General features: G+C 34.4%; 1 protein-coding gene across 2 annotated transcripts; it reads left to right on the forward strand.

The window, feature by feature from the left end:
• Nucleotides 1–1,122: 1,122 nt before the first annotated feature.
• Nucleotides 1,123–12,178, forward strand: LOC117328994 (alpha-galactosidase A-like). 2 transcript variants are annotated; one of them, XM_033886655.1, is made up of 8 exons: nucleotides 1,123–1,177; nucleotides 2,842–3,054; nucleotides 3,357–3,531; nucleotides 4,010–4,184; nucleotides 4,296–4,390; nucleotides 5,399–5,560; nucleotides 6,403–6,600; nucleotides 7,470–12,178. In XM_033886655.1, exons 2-8 carry the CDS (start codon nucleotides 2,879–2,881, stop codon nucleotides 7,725–7,727), a joined length of 1,239 nt encoding a protein of 412 aa, XP_033742546.1. In that variant the 5' UTR covers nucleotides 1,123–1,177; nucleotides 2,842–2,878; the 3' UTR covers nucleotides 7,728–12,178. The 2 variants fall into 2 exon arrangements, with proteins under 2 accessions (XP_033742546.1, XP_033742545.1); XM_033886654.1 differs by having other exon boundaries at nucleotides 1,139–1,202.
• Nucleotides 12,179–21,953: the final 9,775 nt, after the last annotated feature.

Consider the following 21,953-nt stretch of genomic DNA (forward strand, 5'->3'; position numbering starts at 1 on the left):
CTAATGGCCATCTCCTATATATTCTTTGTATTTGGTGACATCCACCTAATGGACATCTCCTATATATTCTTTGTATTTGGTTACATCTACCTAATGGACATCCCCTATATATTCTTTGTATTTGGTTTCATCCACCTAATGGACATCCCCTATAATTTCTTTGTTTTTAGTTTCATCCACCTAATGGACATCCCCTATAATTTCTTTGTTTTTAGTGTCATCCACCTAATGGACATCCTCGCCTATGTATACTATCATGTAATCGGTGTCATCAACCTGATGGACATCCCTTACATATTCTTTTAATTTAAAGTAACTCTAGAAAGTTCTAATATTTTGCTCGCAGATGACATGCATCTTATAACTACATATGAACAAGTAAGGATTGGTGAATATTTTTATCGATGCCATTCAGTTATTGGACGTCCCTATACTTACATTTTGTGCCGAAATCCTTCAATTTTTTAAAGATAAAATACTGGCAATTCGTATTGATTTCGATATAATTGTAATAACCATTTATTTCCATGTAAAAAGCAAACACTTTTACGTCCAAAGCCATTTTCAATTGAAGAGCAGACGCCATTTGATCTTTCGATATATATATGCTTTCCACAGTCGCGTGATATTGTTAAAATTAATGTTTAATCATTTTTCAGAAATATTTTACTAAACATTCCATTTCTAATATATGATTTCGTAGTTTGATATAGGAAGAAAACTAATTAAAAAACCAAAAAAAACCCATAACAGTGGGTTTTAATCATAACATAGAAATCAGGCAACTACAGTCGATAAATGTAGATTTGGAGTCGATAACACTTTAGTCCATTAGGCGTATGTCATTTCCTGGCATCGGACTGGGGCAACCCTCTGCCGGAAGTTTACAATATCCAAGTCGATACAAATTACAAAATTGATACTGAAACAGATAAGATTTTCAAGAAATGCACCACAGAAATCGCACGTTGTTTTTGACTTAATTTCTTCAAATGCATTAAAAGTATTGTCTCTGGTACAAATACTATTGTCCCGGGTGTTAGCTATCGTCGAATTCATAGTATGTATGTTTAATTTGTATAAATATACTTTCCGCTATTTTTGTAATTTGCAATTTTATCACATGACTTCAGAACGCACATGACTTGTTATAAAAATAGCTGAGCTGCGGCGTGAGGTAAACACGTCATTGTAACATTGGGGTACGCTACTAGCTGGCTAACTATCTTTTTAATTTTTACATCATTTAGTACGGTTATATGTAGGGTTCATTTTTACCATATTATGTTGATGTTCTTTGTAATGGCTACTGAATAGAAATAATTTTCCTGCTGGAAAGCAATGGACTGGCAGTGACGCCTCCTGTAACCACAGGGCATGTCTATAGTCTTACATTAAAACATAGCCAGAAATACTCCAATAATATTAGAGGTTTACACGACAGGAAACTTTTGACAGGCTGTCATGTAACAATATCCACCAATGTAATCAGGTGGAATAAGACCTCATATACGTATAGGAGTAAGCCAGAAATAGCTATATATTAAGACCAAGTCTTAAAATTACCTATATATTTAGACCAAGTCTTTATATATACAATGTAGGTATTTCTGTCTATTTTTTAATATAAGACTAAGAATATATAAGACCTGTGCTGTAACTATGGGCGCATGTTTAGTCTTGATCTTACATAAAAAAAATCGCCAGAAATACAGCACTGTACCTGTATTTATGTATTTCTGGCTATTTTTAAGTACAAGACTAGACCTGACCCTCAGCCTCCCATCTTGATCTTGACGACTGCTTGCATGTTGACTCACGACCTATTCACCTCATACAAATGTACTTGTTGTTTATGATGTAGACTAATCATCTGTGTTTTTCTATGTTTAATTAGCCTACATACAATTGCATTATGTTTGCGATTATGAATATGACATTGAGCCCTCTTATGATATGTTAATGCTAGTCTTTTTATAGGCCTGCTAAGTTAATTAAAAATGGAAGGGGAGATAATTATTTATGGATACAATTATAACACTATTCATGCCGCGATAAACTTGGCAAACAAAGGAACAAACTTTTGTATTAGGAAGGAGTAATGAAAAATACCCTGCCTGTGCCAGGCTGTGAACTAACGACCTTTTGCTCTCAAGGCAAACATCCTACCACTAGGCTAAAGGGAGATTCCCGCTAGTCTGAGCTAGTTAGGTGACCTTATACTCTCCACATCCTACCACTAGGCTAAAGGGAGATTCCCGCTAGTCTGAGCTAGTTAGGTGACCTTATACTCTCCACATCCTACCACTAGGCTAAAGGGAAATTCCTACTAGTCACAGCTAAGATATATGACCTTTTACGTCGCGCTACATTTACACTGTGTTTTAAATACAGATTTAACATGTAGAAAAAATACCCTGCCTGCACTGGGCCTCAAGTTAGCGACCTCTGGCTCTCTATATATAAGCAGACATATATGAATCCCATACTAGACTAAAGGGAAACTCCCACTCTCCGAGGTAGTAAAGTGACAATTAAATTATTCTCTTCACCTTTTCGCTTCTGCGTTTCTTGATTCACAAAGTCTTCACTTGTGAGAAAACCACAACCCAGATTCTTTAGCTCCATGGAAGCTACTCGGCTACTAATTATGCTTACACTTGTAGTGACCAGTGGCAGCAAATCTGTACAGGAAAGAAAAATCTTACTTGAATATATAAACTGAATTTATAGAGGTATCTATATATATGAATGTATCACATTTTTTATTAGGGATATCTACAAAATAGATACTGTACTGTACTTGTATCATAATTAATATAATAATGATTGATGTTTCAGAAATTTGGACAATTACAACAAAGAGGCATTGGTGACAATGAAGCTTTCTTGTGCCTTTCTCCAGCTATCACTTGCCATCCTGTACCAAGTAGGGCATAACCAAGTGTTGTCCCTGGACAACGGCCTTGCCCTGACCCCACCTATGGGCTGGATGCACTGGGAGAGATTCAGATGCATCACTAATTGCACTGAACAACCGAACGATTGCTTGACGTAATTACATATTCTGGTTTACCTGTAGGCAAACAAGATTAAATTCATAAGAAATTATCTTGTGAAGTTTCTTAGCATGATAAAGTGATAAAAGCTATAGGTACTGCATACAATTAAATGTGCCCTCATCATCTTTATATAACAAAATAATTGTCTATGAATGGCCACTTGTTTGAGATCTTAATGTAAGCAAATTCCATTTAATGTATCTCTAACATAAGTTAGACCTTGTTTCTTGGCTGTGTGGAATGGCTGCTACAGACAGGGTTTAACATATTACATGTGTGTAATTGACTTTGTAGAGAGGACCTTATTAAGAGTCAGGCGGACAAGATGGTTTCCGAGGGTTACCGTGATGCTGGTTATGTGTACCTGTCCATCGATGATTGCTGGATGGCTAAGGAGAGAGACAACAAGGGGGCGCTGGTGGCTGACCCTATCAGGTTTCCCAGTGGCATCAAGGCTTTGGCTGACTATGTATGTCTGATGACAAAATGTTGGCTATCAGAATCAGTTTAGATATAAACCATTGTTACTGATGGCTGTTTGGGGTCGATTGAATTCTTTTAAGTGATTTATCCATAGTTTTATATGTATTTGGTTTTAATAACTAAGTCCTATTTTTTGGAAATCCAAATGTTGCGAATATAGATAAATAACAGCTGTCATTAGCATTGCTGAATTGCTTTTGGAAATTTTGATTAACTTAAACGGTTTAATGACATATGAACCAAACTAACAGCGAGTTGCTACTTGGCTGTACCTATACAGTAAGATATGTTTACTTTATTGTAATCTCTGTATGTTCCCTGATAACTCTTAACATACAATTCATTTGCACCCCTTGACATACTATCCTACTGTCCAAGAATGTAAATACGCCAAGATGAGGATTATCCAAAAACATTTTAACCTCATAAAATAGCAATAAGCTTAAGGATTCTTTTTTTTTTAGATTCACAGTAAGGGTCTGAAGTTGGGGATCTATGAGGACTTTGGAAAGGAGACTTGTCAGGGGTATCCTGGGAGTGAGTTCTACCTGGGACAAGATGCTCAGACCTTCGCTGACTGGGGTGTCGACCTCCTCAAGCTGGACGGCTGTAATGCTGATGTCAATGACATGAAAACTGGTGTGTCTATTTATAAATAAAAGTATTTTATCGTTTAACCTGATACTTTATCAACATATATTGTTTAAAAATTCATCTTAATTTTGAGTTTATATAACTGTTATGTTTTAGGATATGAAGCCATGGGTGAATTCCTCAACCACACAGGCCGTCCAATTCTCTATCTCTGCTCTTGGCCAGCATATGTACAGAAAATTGCAGCTTTGGTAAATAAATAGATGTTTACTATGATCCTGAACAAAAAAAACAAAGAGTAAATGAAAGCATATGAATGCTCTCTAATTGCAAAGATCAAATATTTAATTAATTTTTTTTTGAAAATCATTTTTCATTAACTATTGTTTAGATAAGTTGAAAGTCTGGGTACAGGAAGTCCGTGACTAGGTGCTGTGTACACATTTGACTGGGGCCCATCTGTACCATGTTCAGTATTTAGTAGGAAGAGAACATGTAAAGCTTTTCAGGCTCTTCTTTGATGTCATTCCAACGATTTAACTCTTTTCCCAGAGATATTTTTCATTTTTTGATAAATGGAGTAATATGTTGAATTACTTTCTTCCGTTTGGTCATGTTGTTTATATAAGAACACTCTTTCACACTGCATGAAGGGATTTGGTAGAAAAAATGTGACTCTCATTAGCAATTGAAGTTGTTCCCCTGTGTGTGTAATTATTCATTTTTCAGAACCCAGGATAATGTGGAATTTAGTTATGGATATAGACAATTTTCAAATTAGTACATTTATTTTTAGTTTGGTTTTGTCTGAAAATTGACTACCTTTAATGTCTGTATTACTCTTTCCTTTCTCATTGAATTTTATCGACATTGTGTTATTTTATTGAGGTTTTCCTGGGAGTTATTCCCCTTGAATTGTTTTCTACGTTGAATTTTACAGTTCGATGACTCAAATATTCCTTGTGGTGATTCGATATCTTACTGTAATATTTCACATTAGAATGACCTGCTTGTCTGTTTGACTGCTTTGTAATCACCTCGGGACTTCTCATTTCCTTGTTGAGATGGATCACTATTTCAGTTGGACTTATGAGATTGTGGGTGTTGGAAAATGACAACGGCACTCCCTTATTTCAATTTTACTTTTGAATATCTGTCTCTATAAACTTACTTCCTGAGTCTTAACTTTCAACTGATGAAGGTTATGAGTTTAGTCCCCTAAAAGTCTATATAATAATGTTTCTTATTCACTATTTCAGTCGGATTATACTGCATTTAAGAAGACCTGTAACCAGTGGAGGAACTTCGATGATATCGAGGACTCCTGGGACTCTCTGTACAGCATTATAGACTATTACGGATCAAATCAGTACAATTTATCAGCCTTTGCTGGACCAGGATCCTGGAACGACCCTGACGAGGTACACTCACTGCCCATAACCCATCACAACAAAATGTCCTCCAGATTAGCATTTAAGTCTCCTACGCTAGTGTAATAATTTAGTAAAAAAGCTTATTTGAAAACCACTTTTAGATTATTATTTTAAGATCATGATTAGAACTGCCAAAAGGAAGAAAAGGCAGGAGATTATTTGCAGATAAATATGGTAAAACAAATGTACTTCATTGAACCCTTTTGCATACATGTATGTATAACTTATTTTTCTGTTGAATACTATAGATATACATACTGTATTTATCCAAAAATAATACCTGTTAATAAGCCCACCTCTATATTTCTTACATATAACAGAGACATATATATGTATATATGTCTCTGCATATAATTATGAAATCAAAATTTTATTAGTACATCCCTGCTGAATGTGGTAGTTCTTTTATTATGAAATGTCATTTTGAAAAAAAGTTAGGAACTGTCATTCTGCTTCAATTGAAAACTAGATAAGTAGAATGAGAAGTTCTTTGATGTATTTAGTGAGAAATGTCATTTTGAAAAAAATAGGGCTTCAATTGAAAACTAGATAAGTAGGATATGAGAAGTTTTTGATGTATAAAAAAGGAGAACAAGACAACATCTGAAACTATTTGTTAACAATGTTTATATGTTGTATTAATATGTTAGTAAGGTTGGATAATACTGTTACTGGAAAAGTTGTACAGAGGTTGGAGTTTTCTGTACTATCACATTTCATATTTTGGAAGTAATGATTTTTAGATTTCCAGATTAATGCACGTCTAATATATATATCATCTTTCCCAAGCCTTTAGATATACATATGTAAGTAGCACTTCAATGTTGTAGTTGATAATCGGAGGCTTTGGTCTGAGCCCCAACCAGGAAATGGTCCAAATGGGGATGTGGGCTATGATGGCTTCACCACTGTTCATGTCCCTGGATCTACGTGATGTCCAACCCGAGTCCAAGGCTCTTCTCCTGAACAAAAACTTACTGGCTATCAACCAGGACCCTCTGGGGAAACAGGGCTTAAGGCTCTGGAAGGTATGTGTTGTTTAAAAGGATATTTTTACAATGTCATTATCTACGTGGTTAGTGTTATGTTGAAAGATAATGAAGAAAAATTAGATGTTTCACGAAGGAGGCTGTTCTTAGCCATTGTAATTTTTTTGTGGAGTGGTCTTAAATGGTCATTGGACCATACAACAAGGAATTCCATCATATTACTATATCATTTTTTTTTTTTAATTTTATGATTTCAATCAATGTCTTGAATTTGTAAGTGACTTAGTAAGGCCCATGCGCCTATGAATTCAGTATTAAAATGAAAAGGTTCAATATATGGAGTCATCTGTCTAGGTGATTGGGTGGCATGGTGGTAACACATTTGCCTTTCACCTAGGCTGCCTAGATTTAAATCCCTCATTGGACATTAAAATGTATGGGGTCACCTGTGCGACTATGCAGGGTTTCCCCAGGTATTCCAATTTCCTCCCGCAGTAACCGCCCACAGTAACCTCCCACAGTAACCTCCCGCAGTAACCGCCCACAGTAACCGCCCACAGTAACATCCCTTGCACACTTCAATCCGAGCAAACAAAAGCGATTAACATAAGTTGGTATATTAAACTTATTTCACGATTGTTTTAGAATAAAGAAATTTTACAATTGTTTACCTGCCTGACCACATAGGTGTGATTCTCTGGTTTCTCCAACAGGAGTTGTTGTAAATTAAATAACAATTTCATGTAAGGAAGAAAAGCCAACCTTTTTTTAATACATGCTGATCTAAATCATATTTCTATGGAATCTATCATTATGTTATTGACACATCTTAAACCTGTCTGAGGTATTGTAGGTAGATAAAAAGTACAATCTGATTTCACTTTATATGTATAATTTTTTTTTCACAGATTAATAAAGCCGAAGTATGGAGCAAGCCTCTATCAAAACCTGGTTCGTTAGCAGTAGCCATAATTAACACAGACAACCAAGGTGCCCCTCGTGTATTCCATCTATCACCGGCTGAGCTAGGACTACCACAGGTTCCAAAGTATAACATGACCAATGTGTTTACAAATAAACACGATGGACCTTACATGTTCTCCCAGTCCATCAAGTTCATTATCAACCCTACCAGTATTTACATGGTCATTGCAGAACCCTCTTAATACTGGACAGACTCAGTAGTGATCACTTGTATGCCTCTGACATTCCTCTCGTCCATCCAACACACTTTGGCTAGACTTTGCATTAAGATCTATATCTCGATCAGTTTTTGTTTTCAGATGCTAATTTTTTGCAGTAATACTCTTATGAGTCTTACTTTGATATTTTGAAGTTGAATTGTCACAATTGTTGTGATGAATATTCTAAAAATGGACCTGGAATCCGGAAATGGACATTTTTTTCAGGATATTTTTTTCTCTCTCCTGATTTTAGACAATTGTTTTCTGGGAAATAACATAACTAAAAAAAGAAAGATACTTAATTTTCTTTTTTTTTCAATGAAACTTATAAAACATGGATTTGATTTAAAAAGAAGAGCTTTCAATTTCTATATTTAGATTATTAAAAAAATATTATTATTGATTCAATATATGGAATTATTGGAAGGTAAATTCAATTGAACTAATGTTTTTGAATATGCTACATTTTATTTAATTCAAAATTGATGTATATATATATCAGAATACATTTGAAAACAATTCATCTCAGGATTTTTATTTGACTCTAAGGATTTTACAACTGAGAGTCATTGACTCCTGAGATTTTAATCCTACTTTCATTTACTGTTCAGTAGTTTCATATACTATTCAGTACAAGTTATAATAACACAGCTGCATTTACTTGTTATCAAATTGAATACTGTTGATAAATTAATTTGTGTTTTTTTTTTATTGATGAATGCAATATGTTTATGAAAAAATATTGCCGTGCGCAATCTCCAGTTTGAGGAAAGTCCTCAAACTGGAGATCTCCAGTTTGTCAACATTTGACCCTTGATTGTGGTAAGAATTAAACCTTAATTTTGATACATTTTAGATACAACTTGCTTTATACCTAAATCTACAGACAGGATTGTGACAAGCTTTATTTTCATCGAGGCCATGGTAGGGAGGCATATATACTTCACAAACTGTTTCTTAGTTTGTAATGCCACCATCCACAAGATCTTGGCACAAATTTCCAAAACACCATGTTCCGTTTGTATGAGTTATGATATTGTATAATATAGTTGGGTTGGGAATTTTTGTTAATACCCTGTACTCTTTCACCTTGGTGATCTTTGTGAGCTCTGAACATTGTAATGTATCTTAACTTTGTGAGCTCTGAATGTTGTAATGTATCTAAACTTTGTGAGCTCTGAACATTGTAATGTATCTAAACTTTGTGAGCTCTGAACATTGCAATGTATCTAAACTTTGTGAGCTCTGAACATTGTAATATATCTAAATTATTGACTGACGTCTGAGTGATCTTACTGCTGTCATAAATCCTAATGTCATTTTCGACCTTGTAAGTTTGAAACATGATAACATTCCAGGCCGCCAGTAACCAATGTTATTTTAAGACATTATAGGAAATGCTTGATTTGCATTTACCAGGGCTCTATTTGATCATACGATCATTATGTCTGTTATATATTTTTCATTGGTGAACTGTGTAGAATGGTTGTATGATATGTGAAAAATGAATGGATAACGGGGACCAGGGGAAATAATTTGTAATATATAAGGCCAGGCGAAATTTGTACCTTTATTTACTTTGTAATTAAGGTAGACTTGGAAGTGTTGAAGGAATGAAGAGGTGAGATATATTACAACATTGTAGAGTCATGATTCCTTACATATCTACATTAATTTTTGTGTTGTTATTGAATTTTATTCTTAGTTTTAAAAACCTGTAGAAATGAAAACTTCAGAATTATTCATAATTGATAGGCTTCTTTTAATACACAGGGCATGGAAGGTTTAAAGTAAATTTTTGTTTGGTGTTCCCTAGTCAGTAGCTAAGAGTTGTTTTAATTTAGAGTCATTTCAATGCTATCATTTGTAGAAAATGGTATATTTTCTCAAAGGCACAGACATTCTGAAAGTCGCCTATTAAGAACTTTTTATCATTAATATTTGGTAATACATGTAATACATGTAGTTTGTTTTTGACTGTTACAAGTTTAATTAGTATATTTTGGGGTTTGATATAGACTCTACAGAGGGTATGTCTAGTTCTTTTTTATAGATGATTATTTGGCCTTAGAATCATTAGATTATCGAATTTAGAATGCTATTTTTTATCAGAATGCCAGTTTACATATACCTTACATATTTATGCATGTTGCAATCGTGTGATAGTTTTTATTTATACACTGTTTGAGTTTTATTTGGAGGATTTCTAATTTTATTTCAGTAGTTTTGAAATTAAAAATACTAAAATGGGGAACTGCTGACATGGCACTTCCTATATTTACTAAGCAGCATTTGAACACTTTAACAGTCTTAATTTTCTGTAAGATTTGTGGAGGACTTGGCTCAGTCATTCTCATCGTTACCCTATTGTGTTGATGTGAGGCAAAGATAGTGGTGTATTTTGTTAGTACAAAGCAATCTGTACTGATAACTTGGTGTTTGTTGATTCATGTATATATTTATCTGCTGGGATATCCATGTATTTTGGGAGGTATTTAGATATATATTTATCTGCTGGGATATCTGTGTATTTTGGGTGGTATTTAGATATATATTTATCTGCTGGGATATCCGTGTATTTTGGGAGGTATTTAGATATATATTTATCTGCTGGGATATCCGTGTATTTTGGGAGGTATTTAGATATATATTTATCTGCTGGGATATCCGTGTATTTTGGGTGGTATTTAGATATATATTTATCTGCTGGGATATCCATGTATTTTGGGTGGTATTTAGATATATATTTATCTGCTGGGATATCCATGTATTTTGGGAGGTATTTAGATATATATATATCTGCTGGGATATCCATGTATTTTGGGAGGTATTTAGATATATATTTATCTGCTGGGATATCCGTGTATTTTGGGTGGTATTTAGATATATATTTATCTGCTGGGATATCCATGTATTTTGGGAGGTATTTAGATATATATTTATCTGCTGAGATATCCGTGTATTTTGGGAGGTATTTAGATATATATTTATCTGCTGGGATATCCGTGTATTTTGGGTGGTATTTAGATATATATTTATCTGCTGGGATATCCGTGTATTTTGGGTGGTATTTAGATATATATTTATCTGCAGGGATATCCGTGTATTTTGGGTGGTATTTAGATATATATTTATCTGCTGGGATATCCGTGTATTTTAGGAGGTATTTAGATAATATTTATCAACCAAGGCTGGGATATATACCCTAGTTGCAGTTATTTTCTATACAATATATTTATAAAGTTTTATCACCATGCTTGCTTTGATAAGTCATTTTAAGTTAATTATTTATATCTAGATTCTTAAGAAATAAGTTACCTGTGGTTATTGGATCAAATAAGATGTTAATTTTCTAGGCAGTTGGACCACATACATAATAGTTATAATGTTTAGTCATGATTCAGCGAAACCTGTTTTTGACTGAGTGAGGTTTTTTTTTCTATGTGTCGCGAATGATGACAAAAAGGATATTGGATGATTAGCTACATCTACTGATATGGTTATATTCTACAACATTTAAACATTCACTCTAATAGATGTAACGGAAGTGATGTTTTCTATATAACATATGTCTTTGTTTGATAATTCCATAGCCTGAGTAATTAGCCTGTGTAACCAACGGTTACGTACAGAATGATGTAATTACTGGTACCCATTCACACATTCCATAATGAATCGCGAAAACATGTCTTAGATTTCAATGGCTCATTTCCGTAGCACTTGTTAACACAAATTTCAATGTTGCATGTCTTCACAATGTCATGTAGAAATTTTGAAACATGTTAAGATTTGACAGTCACAAACTTTAAAGGAGAATATCATGTCAAATTGTTTAAAAGGTCATCAACAAGTTTTACATTTTATTGATTATGATAATATGCCTTTCATTATTTCCTTAACGTCAAAACTCTTGAGAAATATTGAAATTATTCTACTTATGATTTGTATCTGAATACACTCATTGACTTCATTCACAGTTTTTGAAGTTAATAATTTTCACATCCCCTACAGCCATGTATGTAAACTAGTAAACTCCAAAGGAGTATATCAATGATGATACTTATTTCACATTCAGCTCATGTTTACCTTTCATTTTCTCTCGGATTAATTTTATATTATTATAACCGTTCTCTATGATTTTATTTTACATTTTAAAATCACATAAAACAAAAAGAAATTTTTAACTTATTATAAATGCAACTTAAAACCATAATAATTAGATGATTAATGTAGACCTCTATAATTGGTAGTATCACCTACTCCAGGCGAGTGTTTGTCAGATTGGTCTTTATTATGATTGTATGATAATACTCATTGATGTTTAATCAATAGATAATTAAATCATTACTCTCTCAGGTGAAAGACTATTCTATGCAATGTCTTACTGTGATAATTTGTTTTTTCAGTATAAATATTAATTTTGAGGAAATACAGTAATGCGTTTGTTTTACATCAGTAATGTCGGCCAGTAATTTGCTGTTCATGCAGATTTACTGGGAGAAAATACAATCAATATCACTTTTACTAAAGAAATTACCAGGATTCATGAAGCAATGTTATTAGGTCAGGCAGACCTATAGCCATCATGTTTCCTTAGTCGTTATGCACCATCCACCGCATGCTGTACCTTCCAACCCCCGACAACATACCACAAGATTCTAAAACCAATTCTCTACCTTCCAACCCCCGACAACATACCACAAAATTCTAAAACCAATTCTCTACATTGCTACATACAACAATATTCTTTTTAAAAAATCCCTACCTTCCAACATACCGCAAGATTCAAAAAAGTAATTCTTCACCTTCCAACATACCGCAAGATTCAAAACAGTAATTCTCCACCTTCCAACATACCGCAAGATTAAAAACAGTAATTCTCCACCTTCCAACATACCGCAAGATTCAAAACAGTAATTCTCCACCTTTCAACATAAAACAATATTCGAAAAATATTTCTCCACCTTTCAACATCAAACAGGATTTGAAATATAATTCTCCACCTTTCAACATACCACAAGATTCCAAAACCAATTCTCTAACTTCCAACATACCACAAGATTCTAAAACCAATTCTCTAACTTCCAATATACAACAAGGTTCAAAAAGCAATTATCTCCAACATATCATAAGATTGGTTTCTGGGTTAAGTAAATTTGAATCAACCAGTAAATTACTATGACAAAACCGTAAGGAAACATCGAAATCCACAACAATATACAGTATATTTCGTCTTGTTTAAAATTCGCCCTGTCATGATATTTGAGTAGGGAGTAGAGACATTTTCTTTACACTGTGAAATGTCTTCTGATAAAGTGAACATGGCGACAGTTAAACCATTAACGATTCTAGGAATAGACTAAGAAATTATCAAAACTGGCACCAACACCTGACGTGCGTTTCTTAGCCTACATGTGATTGTGGATATTTCCGTAAAGACCAAAGTGTATGGTGACTTGTCATAGAACACTGTACAGGCCGACTCTGTATGATTACTGCTGATCGACCCACGTCAAACCAGGGGATCTATGACCACAGAAATGACATAAAATTTTCCAGAAAATCAACGAAATCATATTCAGTATTGCAATCTGTCATATTACTGGTTAAAGATAAAATCCAGACCCGCCTTGCATATATGGACCCCTTTTTATTGTTCCAGACTGTCATTCAACCTCGCCGTTATCAAAACTGTTTACACTATACTACAAGTAACAACGACAATAACAACAAGCAACACTAGAAACAACTAAACATCTCACTAAATCACTAAGATCCTGTTCAAAAGGCTAAATCTATGGCTGAAAATATCAAAACAAATCTATAGCGCTTCTGGAATTACGTCTGATCTAAAGCAAAGAGCAAATCTGACTAGAGTAACTGGCGGACAGTACACTTACACAGATTAGGACTTTGCCAGTGTGCTCGTCTAGGTTGACAACACATTTCCTGTCCTACCAGCTATGAATGTTTACATTCAACTTAGAGATATTGACATCGCAGAAGAACTAGTTTGAAAATGGAAAGGCAATACATCATCAGGTCCAGTTGGAATTCATCTACAGTTTAACAAGGAAACAGACAAATACAGCCAAGCCTTTCACAATCCCATTCCAAATGTCTGTCAGGAAGGACGGCTTCCAAGAGAACGGTAAATGCAAATGTCTGCCCCCATCTAAAACTATCGTCCAATTAGCCTCTCTGCTGTACCATCCTAAATTTTATAAAATATTCGGGACAAAATCATGGAACACATGAAACGCAATTTATTCACCCTAGAGCAATACGGCTTTAGAGCATGTAGATATTATGGTACACAGCTGGAGATGATGGAAAACTGGACGGAATATAGAGACTTGTAACACAGACATAATTTACCTAGATTTCAGCAGCGCCATCGGCAAAGTGTCACACAGACTACGTTTGTATTAACTTGAAGTCTATGACACTACTGGAAATATCTTGAACTGAACAGGGCACCACAAACTATACAAACCCCCTCGCGTGTACCTACTGAATTATCCTGTAATCAATAAGCCCCGATGCCAACTCGCAGGAGTTATTGTCATACTTGACAAGTATATGAAGTATGATCAAAATCCGTTTTAAAATTCGCTAGTAGCTCAACGGTGTCATTGACCTTGGTACATTGAAACATAAACTTGTTCCAGGTATACTCATACTTGATCAATGTATGTTGAAGTTGAAAGTTTGATTGAAATCTGGTTAAAAATGAAGATGCGAGAGTGATGACAAAGATTTTCTATCAATATCAACGGCGTCCTTGACCTTGACATACTGAAACACGAAATATTTCGAGGTATGTTGATTGGAATCGGTTTAAAATTAATTCGCTAGTTAGTGCGCTGACAAAGATTTTTTTAGAAAAAGCAACGATGACCTTGTCCTTGACCCCCTGAAACATGAACTCGTTCGGGGTATACTCATACTTGACCAATGTATGAAGTTTTAACTGAAATCTGGTTAAAATATAGTCGGTGGAGTGCGCTGGCAAAGTTTTTCTACAAATAATGATGACCTTGTCCTTGATTTTGGCGGCCTGAACCATAAACTCGTTTGATGTATACTCAATATTCATACTTGACTAGTCACTAGAACGATGACAAAAGATGGATATGCAAAATCTGTGTAAACAGGTTGTTATCAACGGCTCGGCATCAGAGATTCACAGTCAACAATGGTGTAACACAAGGAAGTGTCCTTAGATTAATCATATTTCTGATACACAACAATTATATTCCAAAAATAATTGATTGTGTCGTGAAAATGTTTTCATATGATATAAACTATACTATAGGATATCAATATACTATCTGACAGTGATAATCTACAAAGACACATCATCAAATACTGGACAGATAGCTGGTCAACTGGACAAGGAGAAAGGCCAAAACACAGGAAAATAGGACACACTCCATCAAATAGCTAATACAACATAGAACTCCACTCAAACCACCAGTGAAGACTGCTAGACGGTCTGGCCACCTTCGACGAAGAATATTACGATTGCTGAAAATGTACAAAGGATTGAGAGCCATCAAGAAGGTAATCCTCCAGGATCACTCCTACCGGGAAATGTGAACTAGGTCTAACAACTCTGGAATATAGACGTTTTTTTTGGTTTTTTTTAACGTCCTATTAACAGCCAGGGTCATTTTAAGGACGTGCCAGGTGGAATATAGACGTCTCCGGAAAGATATGACAGAAGCATAGGCGAAGACTTCATATAAGCTTATAGCTTGTTCCAATATGTAATGTATTGGAATGAGGTATTGTTTAATATAGACTGAAATATTGTTTAAACTAGAATAAAATATTGTTTAAACTAGAATAAAATATTGTTTAAACTAGAATAAAATATTGTTTAAACTAGAATAAAATATTGTTTAAACTAGAATAAAATAGTGTTTAAACTAGAATAAGATATTGTTTAAACTAGAATAAAATATTGTTTATATAGAATAAAATATTGTTTTAACTAGACCTAGATAATGTTTAACATAGTGGACTATGTACATGTACACAATGAGAATGTATACCGACACGAGGGAACAAAACAAGTAACTTTACACGAAACAGATCAGGCTAAAATCTTCGTGGAAAACATTCAGTAACAGAATCTTTTCCGACTGGAATAGGATGGGTCTATCTGATTTTTAATCAAAGTAGTCAGTGCACCCTCGTTTGAAATTTCTACATTAGTATAGGCGTATATTGGGGCCCGTAACTTTCCTTTTGGATCCCCCCATTACCGATGTCCATAAAATGAACGAGACGGCTGTATAATGCAGTTTTTATATGTTATTTAATATCCTAGGTGCTACGGCAAATCCATCACCGGTTTGTCATCTTTGGTATCCTTTCGCAAAGTTTCCTCACTTACTGTGCCTTGGTTTTGTAGACATGACCACTACAGTCCGATCAAGTCGGAATTAACTAGAATCGCCCGTTCTCCCAGCCCGTGCGATTTGGTGTTTAACCATCATTTTGGTCTGCATGATCAGATCACATTTCAGATAGATTTGCTATTACTTTGAGAACCCAATTTGCAACAATAATTGAAACAACAATGATATTTTAGTTTTAGGAATTGGACTTGATACAAATGTAGAATCGATACTGTGATATTTTCATTCGTGAGGGCTAACAGCAATGTGCTACACGTACCTCTCTGAAACAAGTAGAGTAGATCTACATATCTTATCGGAATCTGATCTTTTTGACTGCCAATCGATCTTGTGTATTTGCCAAGAAGCATGCCAATGATGACAAAACAAATGCATGCTCATCAATTTTCATAAATTATTGTCACTCAACTAAAACCACCATGCAAGGTCTGTCAAAAGTAATGTAGAGAATACTAGGGATTTCCTCGAAACAAGCAATAAACCTGCCTCCTGTGGTGTTAGGAGTGTAGAATCTCTCCAATTATTTTGACATAAAATGTTTTACTCGTAGTTGGTAATTAAACAAATTGAACGCAGACCTTACTAGGAAGTTCACATGAAAGTAATACATCTGACAGATATTACTTTATAAGACCATAAATCTATGTGTACTCTCTGCTTGGCAGAGAAACCCCGTGGATTGTACAATATTAGCTATATAGTAAAAACATCCCAGCGGTATTTACTGCAAAACAGCTTAACCTTTGCTACTTGGAGTGGAGTCGGAAACAGACACCTTACTGACGATAAATTTGTTACTTTCTACACGAGAAGAAAAGGACACGAGTTTTCAATGTCAGATGAGTGTATGTATTCGTATTTCACGTTCTATCATCATTCCCGGGGAACGTTCATGAAGCCGGGGACAGATTTGGAAATATATTTTGTATTTATATTTATATACTATTGTCAGTTTAAATCTTCTCCAATTCCTTTATGAAACCAAATTCCAAAATTCTCAACAGCTTGAGATTTACGGTACTGCAATGTCAGGAATATATTGATACACATTGCTGATCTAGCGGTATCTGGAGCTAACTGTTATCAGTTAGGTGTCCGTCAGTTTAATTTACGTCATTTCGTGTGCTCATTTATAGATATTCGATGGCGAAGTGTGCCAGATCTTATCCATAATTAATGTCATTCTAATACAAAATATTACACCGCGCAGTGTTATTAGAAATTAACCAAGCCCATTATTCTCGGCTGATGTCTTAGCGTATAACATATTATCCAATTCCCCAGCACACAAATCAAAATTATTTTCTGGCATTAAATAAAATCCAATAAATCATATGAATCAACATTTTCTCTCTGTTTATGTTGCCATGACAATATCGGTTGGTTTATTTTGAAAGATGATACTGTAAAATAAATAAGGTCGTTAGGCGAAGGTATCCTTGATACATATCGGTTTGTGTATTCCATATTTTACCATGAAGCCCGGATTTTCAGTTCATAATGACAGTCATTCGTATACAGCTATATAAAACTTTATTGAAAATCAGGAAATAAATCAAGACGTAAGTTAATTTCTACCACAATAGGTGGGTGTTACTATTCAAATCCCGAGGCATGAAATACAGCAATCATTACAAGTTTAAACTGTTGAATATCATTTAGTTTAAAGCACACTCGTTAGCTATTTTTCCAAAGTTACAAAAAACAAAAAAACAAAAAACAAAACACGAAACTCGTGTTTTGTAACTTTTGTAACTCGAGTGAAAGAAATACCATACACAACAACCTATCGATGTGTAACCTCTATAAATACCATACACAACAACCTATCGATGTGTAACCTCTATAAATACCATATACAACAACCTATCGATGTGTAACCTCTATAAATACCATATACAACAACCTATCGATGTGTAACCTCTATAAATACCATACACAACAACCTATCGATGTGTGACCTCTATAAATACCATACACAACAACCTATCGATGTGTAACCTCTATAAATACCATACACAACAACCTATCGATGTGTAACCTCTATAAATACCATACACAACAACCTATCGATGTGTAACCTCTATAAATACCATACAAAACAACGTATCGATGTGTAACCTCTATAAATACCATACACAACAACCTATCGATGTGTAACCTCTATACACAACAACCTATCGATGTATAACCTCTATAAATACCATACACAACAACCTATCGATGTGTAACCTCTATAAATACCATACACAACAACCTATCGATGTGTAACCTCTATAAATACCATACACAACAACCTATCGATGTGTAACCTCTATAAATACCATACAAAACAACCTATCGATGTGTAACCTCTATAAATACCATACACAACAACCTATCGATGTGTAACCTCTATACACAACAACCTATCGATGTATAACCTCTATAAATACCATACACAACAACCTATCGATGTGTAACCTCTATAAATACCATACACAACAACCTATCGATGTGTAACCTCTATAAATACCATACACAACAACCTATCGATGCATAACCTCTATAAATACCATACACAACAACCTATCGATGTGTAACCTCTATAAATACCATACACAACAACCTATCGGTGTGTAACCTCTATAAATACCATACACAACAACCTATCGATGTGTAACCTCTATAAATACCATACACAACAACCTATCGATGTGTAACCTCTATAAATACCATACACAACAACCTATCGATGTGTAACCTCTATAAATACCATACACAACAACGTATCGATGTGTAACCTCTATAAATACCATACACAACAACCTATCGATGTGTAACCTCTATACACAACAACCTATCGATGTATAACCTCTATAAATACCATACACAACAACCTATCGATGTGTAACCTCTATAAATACCATACACAACAACCTATCGATGTGTAACCTCTATAAATACCATACACAACAACATATCGATGTGTAACCTCTATAAATACCATACACAACAACCTATCGATGTGTAACCTCTATAAATACCATACACAACAACCTATCGATGTGTAACCTCTATAAATACCATACACAACAACCTATCGATGTGTAACCTCTATAAATACCATACACAACAACCTATCGATGTGTAACCTCTATACACAACAACCTATCGGTGTGTAACCTCTATAAATACCATACACAACAACCTATCGATGTGTAACCTCTATAAATACCATACACAACAACCTATCGATGTGTAACCTCTATAAATACCATACACAACAACGTATCGATGTGTAACCTCTATAAATACCATACACAACAACCTATCGATGTGTAACCTCTATACACAACAACCTATCGATGTATAACCTCTATAAATACCATACACAACAACCTATCGATGTGTAACCTCTATACACAACAACCTATCGATGTATAACCTCTATAAATACCATACACAACAACCTATCGATGCATAACCTCTATAAATACCATACACAACAACCTATCGGTGTGTAACCTCTATAAATACCATACACAACAACCTATCGATGTGTAACCTCTATAAATACCATACACAACAACCTATCGATGTGTAACCTCTATAAATACCATACACAACAACCTATCGATGTGTGACCTCTATAAATACCATACACAACAACGTATCGATGTGTAACCTCTATAAATACCATACACAACAACGTATCGATGTGTAACCTCTATAAATACCATACACAACAACGTATCGATGTGTACCCTCTATGAATACCATACACAACAACCTATCGATGTGTCACCTCTATAAATACCATACACAACAACCTATCGATGTGTAACCTCTATAAATACCATACACAACAACCTATCGATGTGTTACCTCTATAAATACCATACACAACAACATATCGATGTGTAACCTCTATAAACACCATACACAACAACCTATCGATGTGTAACCTCTATAAATACCATACACAACAACCTATCGATGTGTAACCTCTATAAATACCATACACAACAACCTATCGATGTGTAACCTCTATAAATACCATACACAACAACCTATCGATGTGTAACCTCTATAAATACCATACACAACAACCTATCGATGTGTAACCTCTATAAATACCATACACAACAACCTTTCGAGGTGTAACTTCTATTTAATTACCGTATAAAGGTAAACTCTATTGATTCCGTTTGCTGTTGCAACTAACTTTGGAAATATGATAATGAAAGATTCACGACTTCAGGTTCCAACTGGAATTATACCTTGTAACTTCAATAAACTGGTATGCTTTACAACTTCAATAAACTGATAACGCCAAAAATGAAACTACTCAATTTTAAAGCTGTAATGAAGTCCTTCTTCCATGCTAATTTAAGAAACAAATAGGATCACTTTCTAGTTACTAAAGGTTTTAGTTACTACTAGACTAGAAATGCGAAGGATTCATTCCTTAAGAGATCTTGATAAAATTTCATGCAATTATAAAGGACCCTAATATCTATGAAAAAAATGACACAGCGTTGTTGGGTCAAGGTCATCGTTTCTATTTTTAGAAAACCTTTATCAGCGCTCTAGCAGCTTAATTCTTTGAGAGATTTTGATCAAACTTCAGACATTTGTAAAGGACCATAATATCTTGAACAAGTTTGAGTTTCAGTGTTGTAAGGTTAAGGTCACAGTTACTATATATATTTTAGAAAATCCTGCTTTCATTTTATGCAATTCCTCTGTCATAATACTAACATAATTTCTTGTATTATTACATTAAAATCAATTACAAGTTAATTGTGTGACTTTTCATTTTTCTCAAATTAACACCAAAGAGCACACTCTTTATAAATCATTATAGTGTTTTTGCTAGAGGGAGCCGATGGTGTATATGTATTGCTTTACCAATATCCAGTTTGCTTGTTTTCATTTTATTTCTAGCTGTGTTTTCTCTTTCACGTTTGGGAATCATTGGTCGGGATTGTACGAACTGTGACATGTAAGACTGTTAACGTTCACTGGTCCTTTTATCGTCTATCATCTTTACATATTTTTAAAAAGATTTAACTTCCAATCTATAACGGTTTTCCATGGCGTAAGGACTTTTAACACACACCATTTTGATCTCCAGAGTTTTGACACAATTACCACTGTCTCCACTTCCGGGCTAAAGGATTTTACAAACCAATAGATAACAAGTCATTGTACTTTAAAATCCCATTCCCAATATCAGGATTGCTATGATTGCATTGTTGTAACGGAAGGATTAACCCAAAGAAATACGCCTGGACGCATGTAAATGACTTTTTGTCGAGTTAGAATTATGGATTCGTTCACATTTCGATATTTATCTTTATTTTTTCCGTTCCATGCATTATATCCCCATATAGTTTTGAAGAAAAACACATTTGTATAGACTTTTTTGCCAAAGTTATATTATATACTATATACTATATATTGTTGTATTTGTGTGTGTTTTGCGTCTTGGCAATAGGTACAAGTACTGTGACTCTGGTAGGTTGGCGATGGCCACGAATGAAGGAAACTTTCAGGGTCATCTTTTAAAATTCGTCACGATGAAGTTTCGTTACCTTGACCTGCTAGCTTATGTAGCCCAAATCCAATTACATATATACCAGATAAAATCAATAAGAATGCTGTGTATATTCATTATCTGAGAGGATCCTCATAAGATATCCTTCTCGTCACTTAAATATGACTTCAAACACCTAGTCTACATCATTATCTTTAAATGAAATGATTCTGTGAAAGAACAAGAGAAACCACATTC

The sequence above is a fragment of the Pecten maximus genome, chromosome 6, assembly GCF_902652985.1.
Source record: "Pecten maximus chromosome 6, xPecMax1.1, whole genome shotgun sequence".
Classification (NCBI taxonomy): domain Eukaryota; kingdom Metazoa; phylum Mollusca; class Bivalvia; order Pectinida; family Pectinidae; genus Pecten; species Pecten maximus.